At 32.8% G+C, this 15,012-nt stretch overlaps 1 protein-coding gene across 5 annotated transcripts in view; it reads right to left on the bottom strand.

The window, feature by feature from the left end:
• Nucleotides 1–15,012, bottom strand: part of LOC110518351 (voltage-dependent L-type calcium channel subunit alpha-1C) — a 149,190-nt gene that overhangs the window by 30,903 nt on the left and 103,275 nt on the right. For 4 of the 5 annotated variants that reach the window (XM_036956552.1, XM_036956551.1, XM_036956553.1 and 1 more), the window contains 2 exons: nt 13,577–13,687; nt 4,198–4,281 (listed from right to left, as the gene is read on the bottom strand). In XM_036956552.1, the coding sequence (XP_036812447.1) occupies nt 4,198–4,281; nt 13,577–13,687 (195 nt within the window). Of the gene's footprint in view, nt 1–3,266; nt 3,351–4,197; nt 4,282–13,576; nt 13,688–15,012 lie in introns of all 5 variants that reach the window. The other variant, XM_036956550.1, reaches the window with a different exon arrangement.

Raw genomic sequence — 15,012 nt, 5'->3', positions numbered from 1 at the left:
TCTTCAAAGTGTTCTACATGGGGACAGTTGAAGAACCCTTTTAGGTTGTAGATAGCACCTTTGTTTCTAAGAGTTAACCTCGGTTAGTTAACGTTAGTTTGTTAAAGTCCTCTAACGTTAGTGAAGAGACCCAGGTTACCCAGCGTGCATTTCAGGGTGAGCAAGAGCACCACAGATCAACCAATGAGAGGAAAGATAGAAGTAAACATCCAAAAGAAGATGAAGAGTGAGAGATCAGTTCAGACAGACATGATGGAGGAGAGAGGAGAGGCATTCCGAGGAGAGGGAGAAATGCAGCTGTGACATCATCGCCTGCAAGACACCATCGCCATGGCAACAAAACGCAACTTCTTTTCCTAACACATATCAAACCAACAGAATAATAATTCAAACCCACTCAAATGAAATCGACTGTCAAATTAAAAACTAAACTGAAAATTGTTTTAAGAAGCACCTTCTGGTCAAAATAACTGGAGGGGGGTTATGTAGAGTAGAGTTGGGGAAATAGGATGGGAGGGGGAGGGTGGGGGGCATCTAATCCGCTACCATAACAACACCACTTTATCAAGGCCAAAACACACTCACATAAACAACACAAAAACAGTGAGTGTCTTTCTGATATTTTGGTGGCTATTAGGTTACTGTCACCAGGAGGTACAAATGCAGAGGGTGTCTAAAAACAATGACAAATACGATGCAAGAACAGTGAGGCTCGTCATTCAATCAGACTACCAGAGAAGAAGAAGACTAGGGTCATGCCTCGGTTAGAGATTCATCGAGGAGTTCAAATCAAAAGTAAATGTCACACGGCAAAACCAAACTGAGTGCAGGGTAAAAGGTGAGTGACTGGTATAGCAGAGGAGGGTATATATATCTGGCCGACAGATACTGGTCAAGGTGAGTGACTGGTATAGCAGAGGAGGGTATATATATCTGGCCGACAGATACTGGTCAAGGTGAGTGACTGGTATAGCAGAGGAGGGTATATATATCTGGCCGACAGATACTGGTCAAGGTGAGTGACTGGTATAGCAGAGGAGGGTATATATATTTGGCCGACAGATACTGGTCAAGGTGAGTGACTGGTATAGCAGAGGAGGGTATATATATCTGGCAGACAGATACTGGTCAAGGTGAGTGACTGGTATAGCAGAGGAGGGTATATATATCTGGCCGACAGATACGGGTCAAGGTGAGTGACTGGTATAGCAGAGGAGGGTATATATATCTGGCCGACAGATACGGGTCAAGGTGAGTGACTGGTATAGCAGAGGAGGGTATATATATCTGGCCGACAGATACTGGTCAAGGTGAGTGACTGGTATAGCAGAGGAGGGTATATATATCTGGCCGACAGATACGGGTCAAGGTGAGTGACTGGTATAGCAGAGGAGGGTATATATATCTGGCCGACAGATACGGGTCAAGGTGAGTGACTGGTATAGCAGAGGAGGGTATATATATCTGGCCGACAGATACTGGTCATTCATAAAGACCTTTAGTCAAACCTCTCGTGGTCAGATAGCTTCACTTTCAAAGAGAAGAAAACCACACTTGTCATCCACAGGGCAGCCTAACACTATCGCTGCTTCTCATAGAGTTAACTATTCAACTCAACTGTAGGACACGAGCAGAACTAATAGTCACAAGTTGGTACTGTAAGGAAATAGTTGGATTTAGTCTCAACGAAATTCTAGAAGGACTCATGGGTGTAGACAAATACAAAGCGCTAGTACTACACAATTACAACGCAACAATAACAACACACACACAACAGCATATAACTAATATAATCAGCGCACTCAATGTAGCATTTTTCAAGTTTTCTGTTCTCAGAAACATGCCTTTGTTAGTGATCTGAAGCCATGGATTGTTGTCGTCTAAACTAGAGGAGTGGGTGAAGTGTCTTTCATGACTTGTGAAAGGAAAGCTGGCTATTCCGCTATGCTGTCCCAGAGAGATGACAGGTTTATGAACTGACCGGCAGATACAATAGACAGATAAGCCCAGATCAACTATGGGGATCCGATCCAAATGTCATTTGACACAGTTACAGACTGTATCGAGCCGCTATAGGATCGAGCAATCGACCAGATAAGCTACGAGGTCCATTTAATGCAATAGACTCAGGTATAAAAGGTACTGAGTTACTGTAGGATTCACCTGTGAGCTTGGTGTTAAAGGAAATGTTTAACATTTTTCTACTTCATATTCATCCTCTCCAGCACCACCCCGACATCAACATGGGTGAAAACGGTGCGTTTCTACATTTCATTGTAAAAAAAAGATAAGAGGAAGATAAATGTTTCCAATGACATCATCGGTGTGCATCATGTGATTTTAGCCAATTATCAGGAGGCATTACTAATTGGTTGATGAGGTCATTGGAAACGCCTATCTTCCTCTATCGTTTATTTATTTTTTTACTACTTATCATAGAAACACAGTTTGATGTTGGGGTGGCGCTGGAGACGATGAATATGAAGAAGCAACATTTTCACATTTGCCTTTAAGAGTGTAAATACTCATTCAATGGGTCTCATGTCTCATCATGGGAAGTCTCAAAATACATGTCTAGATTCACTAGAGGGACAAAATGCATTTAAAAAATTTAACGAGGCAAGTCAGTTAAGAACAAATTCTTATTTACAACGACGGCCTACACCGGCCATACTCGGACGACGCTGGGCCAATTGAGCACCGCCCTATGGGGACTCCCAATCACGACCAGATGTGATTCAGCCTGGATACGAACCAGGGACTGTAGTGACACCTCTTGCACTGAGATGCAGTGCCTTAGACCGCTGCGCCACTCGGGAGCCCCTCAATAGAGACTAAATGTCTTTTATATAGGAGATGCATTTCTGTTTATATTTCAGTCACATTTTTTTTACATTATGAACAAGGCCAAGAATTTCTCATGAAAGGTGACATCACTCACCAGTAAATATTCATGAATAAATGCACGTCTACATGCATAGTTTTGCATACAAGCTAAAGGCTTTATGTAAACAAATAGTTTACAATGACTTTTCTTCAGGCCTGAATATATCACCCTTTTTTTTATCCCAATCATGCTATACAGTGTCAGTCATGCCTTGGGGACTTCACATGTCCCCAATTGTGATGAGAAGATACATTGAAAGAAATGTACAGAAAAAACAAACCCAAAACAAGTGCTGAGACAATGCAACAGTCTACATTGTATTGATGCTCAGAGGTGAGAGTGAGAGGTAGGCAGGCAGACTGAAAGGTGGGCTACTTACGTTAACCTCAGTGATCGCTATGTCAACAACGCTACCCACAACTATCAAGGCATCAAATGTGTTCCATGCATCAACAAAATAATGCTGCGTTGGGTGGAAGAAACAAACAAACAAACAAACAAACAAAGAAAGAAAGAAAGAAAAGAAAATGGAAAGAAGAGAAGCAACAAAAGGAGAAGAGGGAAAGATCAGAAAGAAAACAGTTATATATGAACTTCTGTGATCAGCGGAAGGTAGAGAGGGAGGAAGGACATTGGTTGAAAACTAAATGACAGTTGAAGTTTGAAAAACGGGAGGAAATAAAAGGAGCGAAATCCAAGATGATGGAGAGGAGAAAGCGGCGACCAGTCATGCTTGTCCATGTGGGGAAAACAACAACATCAATAAACAACAACAATAACAAAATCACAACCAAAACAATCCATTTAAATAAAAGAATAGTTGAGTTTCTTTGGTTAGTTAGTGTGTCTTGTTAGTCAAAGTGAAAACCCTAGGACATGTCACAGTCCTGCTTTAGAGCCAGGTCTCTCTTCTGAGGCCTAATGAATAGAACCCGTTCAGTACTCTAGAACTCCTTCAGTACTCTAGAACTCTTTCAGTACTCTAGAACTCTTTCAGTACTCTAGAACTCTTTCGGTACTCTAGAATGCTCAACTGTTGTTCTGTGTACTGTGAAGAACGAGGAAGCACCTTTTTTTCATCACGCGATGCCTTGGAAACCCTGAATGAGAGCGGCCATCTTGAAATGAATGATGGAGGAAGGAAGAGGGGAGAGGAAGGGAGGAGGGTGGACTTTGGGGAAAGAAACCACACCAGAGAATGGTGCTATAGAAGACAAGATTGTCACAAAGAAAGAGAAGGAAAGAGAAAAGAGAGAGAGAGAGAGAGAGGGACAGAGCGAGTGGAGAGAGAGGGGTGGCGATGTACTTACGTTGATCTCACTCAGAATGACGTCTATTATGCTGCCAATTACGATGAGGAAGTCAAAAACATTCCAAGGATCACTAAAGTAACCCTACACAGGATGGGCGGAGGTGCAAGAGGAGGAGGGGGGGTAAGAGAGGCAAGTTAGACAGGCATTATTATAGGGAAAAGCCTTCCTTTTCAGCCCTTAAACTCTTCCAACAATGTGTTTGGGGGGTGGCTCATCTCTTCTGAAACTATCTTCTTAGATCTTTAAAGCCAATAGAGCAACAGAATGCACCATTGGTATTAAATGATGAAATATTATTGTGAATGTATTATTGTGAATATTAAAAGTGAATGTTCATGTCTCGTTCTGCTGCTTGCTTGCTGTAGCCTACAGTACAGTTTAGTCAACGCCACAACTTGTTAGCGTGTAACCGACTACGTCCGAAGCTCATCTTTCTGTAAACAGGGCGCAAAATAAAAGCTTACAGGGGTTGATAACATGGCATGTTAAAGGTAAGCACTATTCAGTCAATTATATTCATGTGATTCTATGTCAAGCCAGAAGATTATCGGAAAAAAATTCTGGCTCTTTTACTTCCTTCTGTGTGAAAAGGAAATGAGGTCATAATGAAGGGTGGTGTTCTATGTACAGTAGCGTAGCAGAGTGATAGAGCAACATTGACTTATCCAATATATTATTATTACATTATTATTAACAGTAGGGATTATATATTATTATCAACACTAGGCATTATATATTATATTATTATTATCACTAGGCATTATATATTATTATTATCACTAGGGATTATATATTATTATTATCACTAGGGATTATATATTATTATATTATATTATTATTAACACTAGGGATTATATATTATTATCAACACTAGGCATTATATATTATATTATTATTATCACTAGGCATTATATATTATTATTATCACTAGGGATTATATATTATTATTATCACTAGGGATTATATATTATTATATTATATTATTATTAACACTAGGGATTATATATTATATTATTATTATCACTAGGCATTATATATTATTATCAACACTAGGGATTATATATTATTATTATCACTAAGCATTATATATTATTATAAATACTAAGCATTATATATTATTATTATCACTAGGCATTATATATTATTATCAACACTAGGGATTATATATTATTATTATCACTAGGGATTATATATTATTATATTATATTATTATTAACACTAGGGATTATATATTATTATCAACACTAGGCATTATATATTATTATTAACACTAGGGATTATATATTATTATTATCACTAGGGATTATATATTATTATATTATATTATTATTAACACTAGGGATTATATATTATTATCAACACTAGGCATTATATATTATTATATTATATTATTATTAACACTAGGGATTATATATTATATTATTATTATCACTAGGCATTATATATTATTATCAACACTAGGGATTATATATTATATTATTATTATTACTAGGCATTATATATTATTATCAACACTAGGCATTATATATTATTATATTATATTATTATTAACACTAGGGATTAAATATTATTATTAACACTAGGGATTATATATTAATATTAACACTAGGCATTATATATTATATTATTATTATCACTAGGGATTATATATTATTATCAACAGTAGGGATTATATATTATTATATTATATTATTATTAACACTAGGGATTAAATATTATTAATAACACTAGGGATCATATATTATTATTATCACTAGGCATTATATATTATTATTAACACTAGGGATTATATATTATATTATTATTATTACTAGGCATTATATATTATTATCAACAGTAGGGATTATATATTATTATATTATATTATTATTAACACTAGGGATTAAATATTATTATTAACACTAGGGATTATATATTAATATTAACACTAGGCATTATATATTATATTATTATTATCACTAGGGATTATATATTATTATCAACAGTAGGGATTATATATTATTATATTATATTATTATTAACACTAGGGATTAAATATTATTATTAACACTAGGGATTATATATTAATATTAACACTAGGCATTATATATTATATTATTATTATCACTAGGGATTATATATTATTATCAACACTAGGGATTATATATTATTATATTATTATCAACACTAGGGATTATATATTATTATATTATTATCACTAGGCATTATATATTATTATCAACACTAGGGATTATATATTATTATATTATTATCAACACTAGGGATTATATATTATTATATTATTATCACTAGGCATTATATATTATTATATTATTATTATCACTAGGCATTATATATTAATATTAACACTAGGGATTATATATTAATATTAACACTAGGCATTATATATTATATTATTATTATCAACACTAGGGATTATATATTATTATATTATTATCACTAGGCATTATATATTATTATATTATTATCAACACTAGGGATTATATATTATTATATTATTATCACTAGTCATTACATATTATTATTAACACTAGGGATTATATATTATTGTTAACACTAGGCATTATATATTATTATTAACACTAGGGATTATATATTATTATTAACACTAGGGATTATATATTATTATTAACACTAGGGATTATATATTATTATTAACACTAGGGATTATATATTATTATTAACACTAGGGATTATATATTATTATTATTATATTATTATTAACACTAGGGATTATATATTATTATTAACACTAGGGATTATATATTATTATATTATATTATTATTAACACTAGGGATTACATATTATATTATTATTATCACTAGGGATTACATATTATATTATTATTATCACTAGGCATTATATATTATTATTATTACTAGGCATTATATATTATTATTATCACTAGGCATTATATATTATTATTATCACTAGGCATTATATATTATTATTATCACTAGGCATTATATATTATTATCACTAGGGATTAAATATTATTATTATCACTAGGCATTATATATTATTATTATCACTAGGCATTATATATTATTATTATCACTAGGCATTATATATTATTATCACTAGGGATTAAATATTATTATTATCACTAGGGATTAAATATTATTATTATTATCACTAGGGATTATATATTATTATATTATATTATTATTATCACTAGGGATTATATATTATTATTATTATCACTAGGCATTATATATTATTATTAACACTAGGCATTATATATTATTATATTATATTATTATTAACACTAGGGATTAAATATTATTATTATTATCACTAGGCATTATATATTATTATTATCACTAGGGATTAAATATTATTATTATCACTAGGGATTAAATATTATTATTATTATCACTAGGGATTATATATTATTATATTATATTATTATTATCACTAGGGATTATATATTATTATTATTATCACTAGGCATTATATATTATTATTAACACTAGGCATTATATATTATTATTATCACTAGGGATTAAATATTATTATTATCACTAGGGATTAAATATTATTATTATTATCACTAGGCATTATATATTATTATTATCACTAGGCATTATATATTATTATTATCACTAGGCATTATATATTATATTATTATCACTAGGGATTAAATATTATTATTATCACTAGGGATTATATATTATATTATTATCACTAGGGATTAAATATTATTATTATCACTAGGCATTATATATTATTATATTATATTATTATTAACACTAAGCATTATATATTATTATAAATACTAGGCATTATATATTATTATAAATACTAAGCATTATATATTATTATTATCACTAGGCATTATATATTATTATTATCACTAGGGATTATATATTATTATTAACACTAGGGATTATATATTATTATATTATATTATTATTAACACTAGGGATTATATATTATTATATTATATTATTATTAACACTAAGCATTATATATTATTATTATCACTAGGGATTATATATTATTATCAACACTAGGGATTATATATTATATTATATTATATTATTATCACTAAGCATTATATATTATTATAAATACTAAGCATTATATATTATTATTATCACTAGGCATTATATATTAATATTAACACTAGGCATTATATATTATATTATTATTATCACTAGGGATTATATATTATTATCAACACTAGGGATTATATATTATTATATTATTATCAACACTAGGGATTATATATTATTATATTATTATCACTAGGCATTATATATTATTATCAACACTAGGGATTATATATTATTATATTATTATCAACACTAGGGATTATATATTATTATATTATTATCACTAGGCATTATATATTATTATATTATTATTATCACTAGGCATTATATATTAATATTAACACTAGGGATTATATATTAATATTAACACTAGGCATTATATATTATATTATTATTATCAACACTAGGGATTATATATTATTATATTATTATCACTAGGCATTATATATTATTATATTATTATCAACACTAGGGATTATATATTATTATATTATTATCACTAGTCATTACATATTATTATTAACACTAGGGATTATATATTATTGTTAACACTAGGCATTATATATTATTATTAACACTAGGGATTATATATTATTATTAACACTAGGGATTATATATTATTATTAACACTAGGGATTATATATTATTATTAACACTAGGGATTATATATTATATTATTATATTATTATTAACACTAGGGATTATATATTATTATTATTATTATATTATTATTAACACTAGGGATTATATATTATTATTATTATATTATTATTAACACTAGGGATTATATATTATTATTAACACTAGGGATTATATATTATTATATTATATTATTATTAACACTAGGGATTACATATTATATTATTATTATCACTAGGCATTATATATTATTATTATCACTAGGCATTATATATTATTATTATCACTAGGCATTATATATTATTATTATCACTAGGCATTATATATTATTATCACTAGGGATTAAATATTATTATTATCACTAGGGATTAAATATTATTATTATTATCACTAGGGATTATATATTATTATATTATATTATTATTATCACTAGGGATTATATATTATTATATTATATTATTATTATCACTAGGGATTATATATTATTATATTATATTATTATTATCACTAGGGATTATATATTATTATTATTATCACTAGGCATTATATATTATTATTAACACTAGGCATTATATATTATTATTATCACTAGGCATTATATATTATTATTATCACTAGGGATTATATATTATTATTAACACTAGGGATTAAATATTATTATTATCACTAGGGATTAAATATTATTATTATTATCACTAGGGATTATATATTATTATATTATATTATTATTATCACTAGGGATTATATATTATTATTATTATCACTAGGCATTATATATTATTATTAACACTAGGCATTATATATTATTATATTATATTATTATTAACACTAGGGATTAAATATTATTATTATTATCACTAGGCATTATATATTATTATTATCACTAGGGATTAAATATTATTATTATCACTAGGGATTAAATATTATTATTATTATCACTAGGGATTATATATTATTATATTATATTATTATTATCACTAGGGATTATATATTATTATTATTATCACTAGGCATTATATATTATTATTATCACTAGGCATTATATATTATTATTATCACTAGGCATTATATATTATATTATTATCACTAGGGATTAAATATTATTATTATCACTAGGGATTATATATTATATTATTATCACTAGGGATTAAATATTATTATTATCACTAGGCATTATATATTATTATATTATATTATTATTAACACTAAGCATTATATATTATTATAAATACTAGGCATTATATATTATTATAAATACTAAGCATTATATATTATTATTATCACTAGGCATTATATATTATTATTAACACTAGGGATTATATATTATTATTAACACTAGGGATTATATATTATTATATTATATTATTATTAACACTAGGGATTATATATTATTATTATTATAAATACTAAGCATTATATATTATTATTATCACTAGGGATTATATATTATTATCAACACTAGGGATTATATATTATATTATATTATTATCACTAAGCATTATATATTATTATAAATACTAAGCATTATATATTATTATTATCACTAGGGATTATATATTATTATTATTATAAATACTAAGCATTATATATTATTATTATCACTAGGGATTATATATTATTATCAACACTAGGGATTATATATTATATTATATTATTATCACTAAGCATTATATATTATTATAAATACTAAGCATTATATATTATTATTATCACTAGGGATTATATATTATTATCAACACTAGGGATTATATATTATATTATATTATTATCACTAAGCATTATATATTATTATAAATACTAAGCATTATATATTATTATTAACACTAGGGATTATATATTATTATTATTATAAATACTAAGCATTATATATTATTATCAACACTAGGGATTATATATTATATTATATTATATTATTATCACTAAGCATTATATATTATTATTATTGTTATTATATTATTATCACTAGGGATTATATATTATTATTATATTAATATTATCACTAAGCATTATATATTATTATTATTGTTATTATCACTAGGCATTATATATTATTATTATCACTAGGGATTATATATTATTATTATCACTAGGGATTATTATATTCTAACACGGTATGATGTTTTAACCAGTGAGACCGTCCCCACTGAATCAGTCAGTGGGTCAGTGGCAGAGGAATAGGTAACCCCATTTAACTGTGGTATAACGAGGGTTAATGCAGTAGCCTTAGTGGGATGAATGGGGAGGGACTGAACACACTGAGGGGAGAGATGCATGTTGCTAGATGTGACCTGGGAGAGTTGGAGGGTCTAGCATGGTGAGAGAGGAATCCAGAGGAATCCAGATGACAGAACTCTTCAAAATACCAGCAATACTACCAAAAATCTAACACTTTCCTAAAAATAAGTAGTTTACAATCATACAATATACAGAAATGAGAAAGACACCGTGGTAAAAATCCTTCAGTATGTTTCCCTTTGACCCGACTGCAATGAAGGGATGTGTGTTATGAGCCAGTGTCGGTGTTGTACACAGCAGCTGATGAGAGAGCTGGTTAGAACAGGACGAGGCTAAATGTGTCCTCTGCACCTAGAGAAAAAGGGTACTGATTAATATGATGACGGTCCTGTCTGTTGAAAGAGAAGGTCAGTAACACGAGTTAGAAAGTGACACAACCACACGATGCAACGTTCTCTGGGTGTCTTTCAGAGAGGTGGGACGTGTCCATAGATAGGACACGTTCAGGGTTTTCAGACCAAGGCTAACCAATCAGAACTCACCAAGGCTAACCAATCAGAACTCAACAAGGCTAACCAATCAGGACTCACCAAGGCTAACCAATCAGGGCTCACCAAGGCTAACCAATTAGGACTCAGTTTATTATCTATATACAGTATATATATATATTTAACATTTATTTAACCAGGCAAGTCAGTTAAAAACAAATTCTTATTAACAATGACGGCCTAGCCCGGCCAAATCTGGGCCAATTGTGCGCCGATTGGGACTCCCAATCACGGCCGGATGTGATACAGCCTGGATTTGAACCACTGCCTCTTGCACTGAGATGCAGTGTCTTAGACTGCAGCGAAACTTAAACAACCTATTTCGATGTACTTCTACCCTGCCAAGACAAGAACACAAAACCTTCACAATGTGAGATGAATTATATGAGAAACTAGGTTTTTGTTGACTGACAACTAAAAGATCTTTAGTCTCCTTTATGACCAAGAGTGATTTGCATCAATGGTTTATCCCAGTTTATCATAGAAAGCAGGAATAAAACGATCTCCTCGTAGACACGCAAAGAGATCAGCACCACAATAAGCAGCATCAGATATCTCACTGTAGCTTCACAGCAGTCAGCTGGGCAATCTATAATAAACATGAAGGCGTTGCTTAGTAACCTGATGAGAGGGCGGTTTGTTCTGTCCATCCATGTATTTACTCTGTCAGTGTTCCAAATGGCATGCTATCCCCTTTAAAGTGCACTACTTTTCACCAGGGCTTATAGGGCTCTGGTCTAAAGTAGTGCACTACATAGGGAATAGGGCTCTGGTCTAAAGTAGTGCACTAAATAGGGAATAGGGCTCTGGTCTAAAGTAGTGCACTATATAGGGAATAGGGCTCTGGTCTAAAGTAGTGCACTATATAGGGAATAGGGCTCTGGTCTAAAGTAGTGCACTGTATAGGGAATAGGATGCTGTTTGGGATGCAGCCATTGTATCTGTTCTACAGAAGAACCCATCTGTAATTGTTTCAACAACGTAAGCGGACAGCTGAAGCAGTAGGGGGCATTTTGATTGGACTAATAAACTCACCAGGTTACCGAGCAACATGTAAAACAACAAATAAAAACCTACACAACATCAGACACTGAACCAAATCATTAATGCATCTTTTGTTTTCTAATCTTTTAGATTATTTTTAATTAAAGTGGAAATCAGGTCATAAAAGGCATAGTTTATAGGCCAACTGATAACATATAATTATGTAATGACAGACTTGATTAACTTGATTACATTCATATCCAAATTACAGGTGATACTGATTTCCACTGATAGGCTAAAACTAATTTAGTAATGATAAGAATCCTCTCTGGGACAGAGAGAAGTGTTTTGGAGCGATAGACTCCTGAGAGGGGAGAGAGTGGGAAAGAGAGGTGAAGAGAGAAGGAGAGAGGGAGAGAGGGAAGGAGAGAGGGAGAGAGAGAGAGAGGCAGGGAGAGAGGGAGATGTGAAGTGAGAGGTGAAGAGAGAGAGGGAGAGAGGGAGGGAAAGAGGGAGAGAGAGGAGAGAGGGGAAGAGAGAGGGTGAAAGAGAGGAGAGAGAGGTGAAGTGAGAGGTGAAGAGAGAGAGGGAGAGAGGGAGGGAGAGGGAAGAGAGAGGGGGAGAGAGGGAGGGGGAGAGGGAGAGGAGAGAGGGGAAGAGAGAGGGGGAAAGAGAGCCGAGAGAGGTGAAGAGAGAGGGGAAGTGAGAGAGGGAGAGAGGGAGGGAGAGGAGAGAGGGGAAGAGAGAGGGGTAGAGAGAGTGGGAGAGAGAGGTGAAGAGAGAGAGGGAGGGAGTGGTGAAGAGAGAGGTGGAGAGAGAGGTGGAGAGAGGTGGAAAAAGGTGGAGAGAGAGGAGGTGGAGAGAGGTGGAGAGAGAGGTGGAAATAGAGGTGGAGAGAGGGAGAGACATACCCGTGGTTTGAAGGCGATGAGTTTAAGGATCATCTCCACAGTGAAGAGGCCGGTGAAGAGCATGTTGAGGATGTTCATAGCATCGTTGAAGGAGTGGGTCTGGCCGTGATGCTGCAACACACAGAAACTTAATCCCTGATCTGCTATTCTATGTAACCACGTGGTGGACACACCCACCTCAGGCTATTCTATGTAATCACGTGGTGAACACACCCACCTCAGGCTATTCTATGTAATCACGTGGTGAACACGCCCACCTCAGGCTATTCTATGTAATCACATGGTGGACACGCCCACCTCAGGCTATTCTATGTAATCACGTGGTGAACACGCCCACCTCAAGCTATTCTATGTAATCACGTGGTGAACACACCCACCTCAGGCTATTCTATGTAATCACGTGGTGAACACACCCACCTCAGGCTATTCTATGTAATCACGTGGTGGACACGCCCACCTCAGGCTATTCTATGTAATCACGTGGTGAACACGCCCACCTCAAGCTATTCTATGTAATCACGTGGTGAACACACCCACCTCAGGCTATTCTATGTAATCACGTGGTGAACACACCCACCTCAGGCTATTCTATGTAATCACGTGGTGAACACACCCACCTCAGGCTATTCTATGTAATCACGTGGTGAACAGACCCACCTCAGGCTATTCTATGTAATCACGTGGTGAACACACCCACCTCAGACTATTCTATGTAATCACGTGGTGGACAGACCCACCTCAGGCTATTCTATATAATCACGTGGTGGACACGCCCACCTCAGGCTATTCTATGTAATCACGTGGTGGACACGCCCACCTCAGGCTATTCTATGTAACCACGTGGTGAACACACCCACCTCAGGCTATTCTATGTAATCACGTGGTGAACACACCCACCTCAGGCTATTCTATGTAATCACGTGGTGAACAGACCCACCTCAGGCTATTCTATGTAATCACGTGGTGGACAGACCCACCTCAGGCTATTCTATGTAATCACGTGGTGGACACGCCCACCTCAGGCTATTCTATGTAATCACGTGGTGGACACGCCCACCTCAGGCTATTCTATGTAATCACGTGGTGAACACACCCACCTCAGGCTATTCTATGTAACCACGTGGTGAACACACCCACCTCAGGCTATTCTATGTAACCACGTGGTGAACACACCCACCTCAGGCTACAGTAGAAGCAACGAGCAACAACAGAAATACTGACGCTGCAAAATAGAGGTAAATCCTTTAAAAATCAACAACAACAACAATACCTGAGGTACTAGCATGTATTTTAACTGATATAGATAGACTATCCTCCACAACAACTCCTTCTAACATCTAGGAACCAATACCTGAGGTACTAGCATGTCTTTTAACTGATATAGATAGACTATCCTCCACAACAACTCTTTCTAACATCTAGGAACCAATACCTGA

The sequence above is a fragment of the Oncorhynchus mykiss genome, chromosome 21, assembly GCF_013265735.2.
Source record: "Oncorhynchus mykiss isolate Arlee chromosome 21, USDA_OmykA_1.1, whole genome shotgun sequence".
Lineage (NCBI taxonomy): Eukaryota > Metazoa > Chordata > Actinopteri > Salmoniformes > Salmonidae > Oncorhynchus > Oncorhynchus mykiss.
This window is presented reverse-complemented; position numbering and strand designations above follow the sequence as displayed.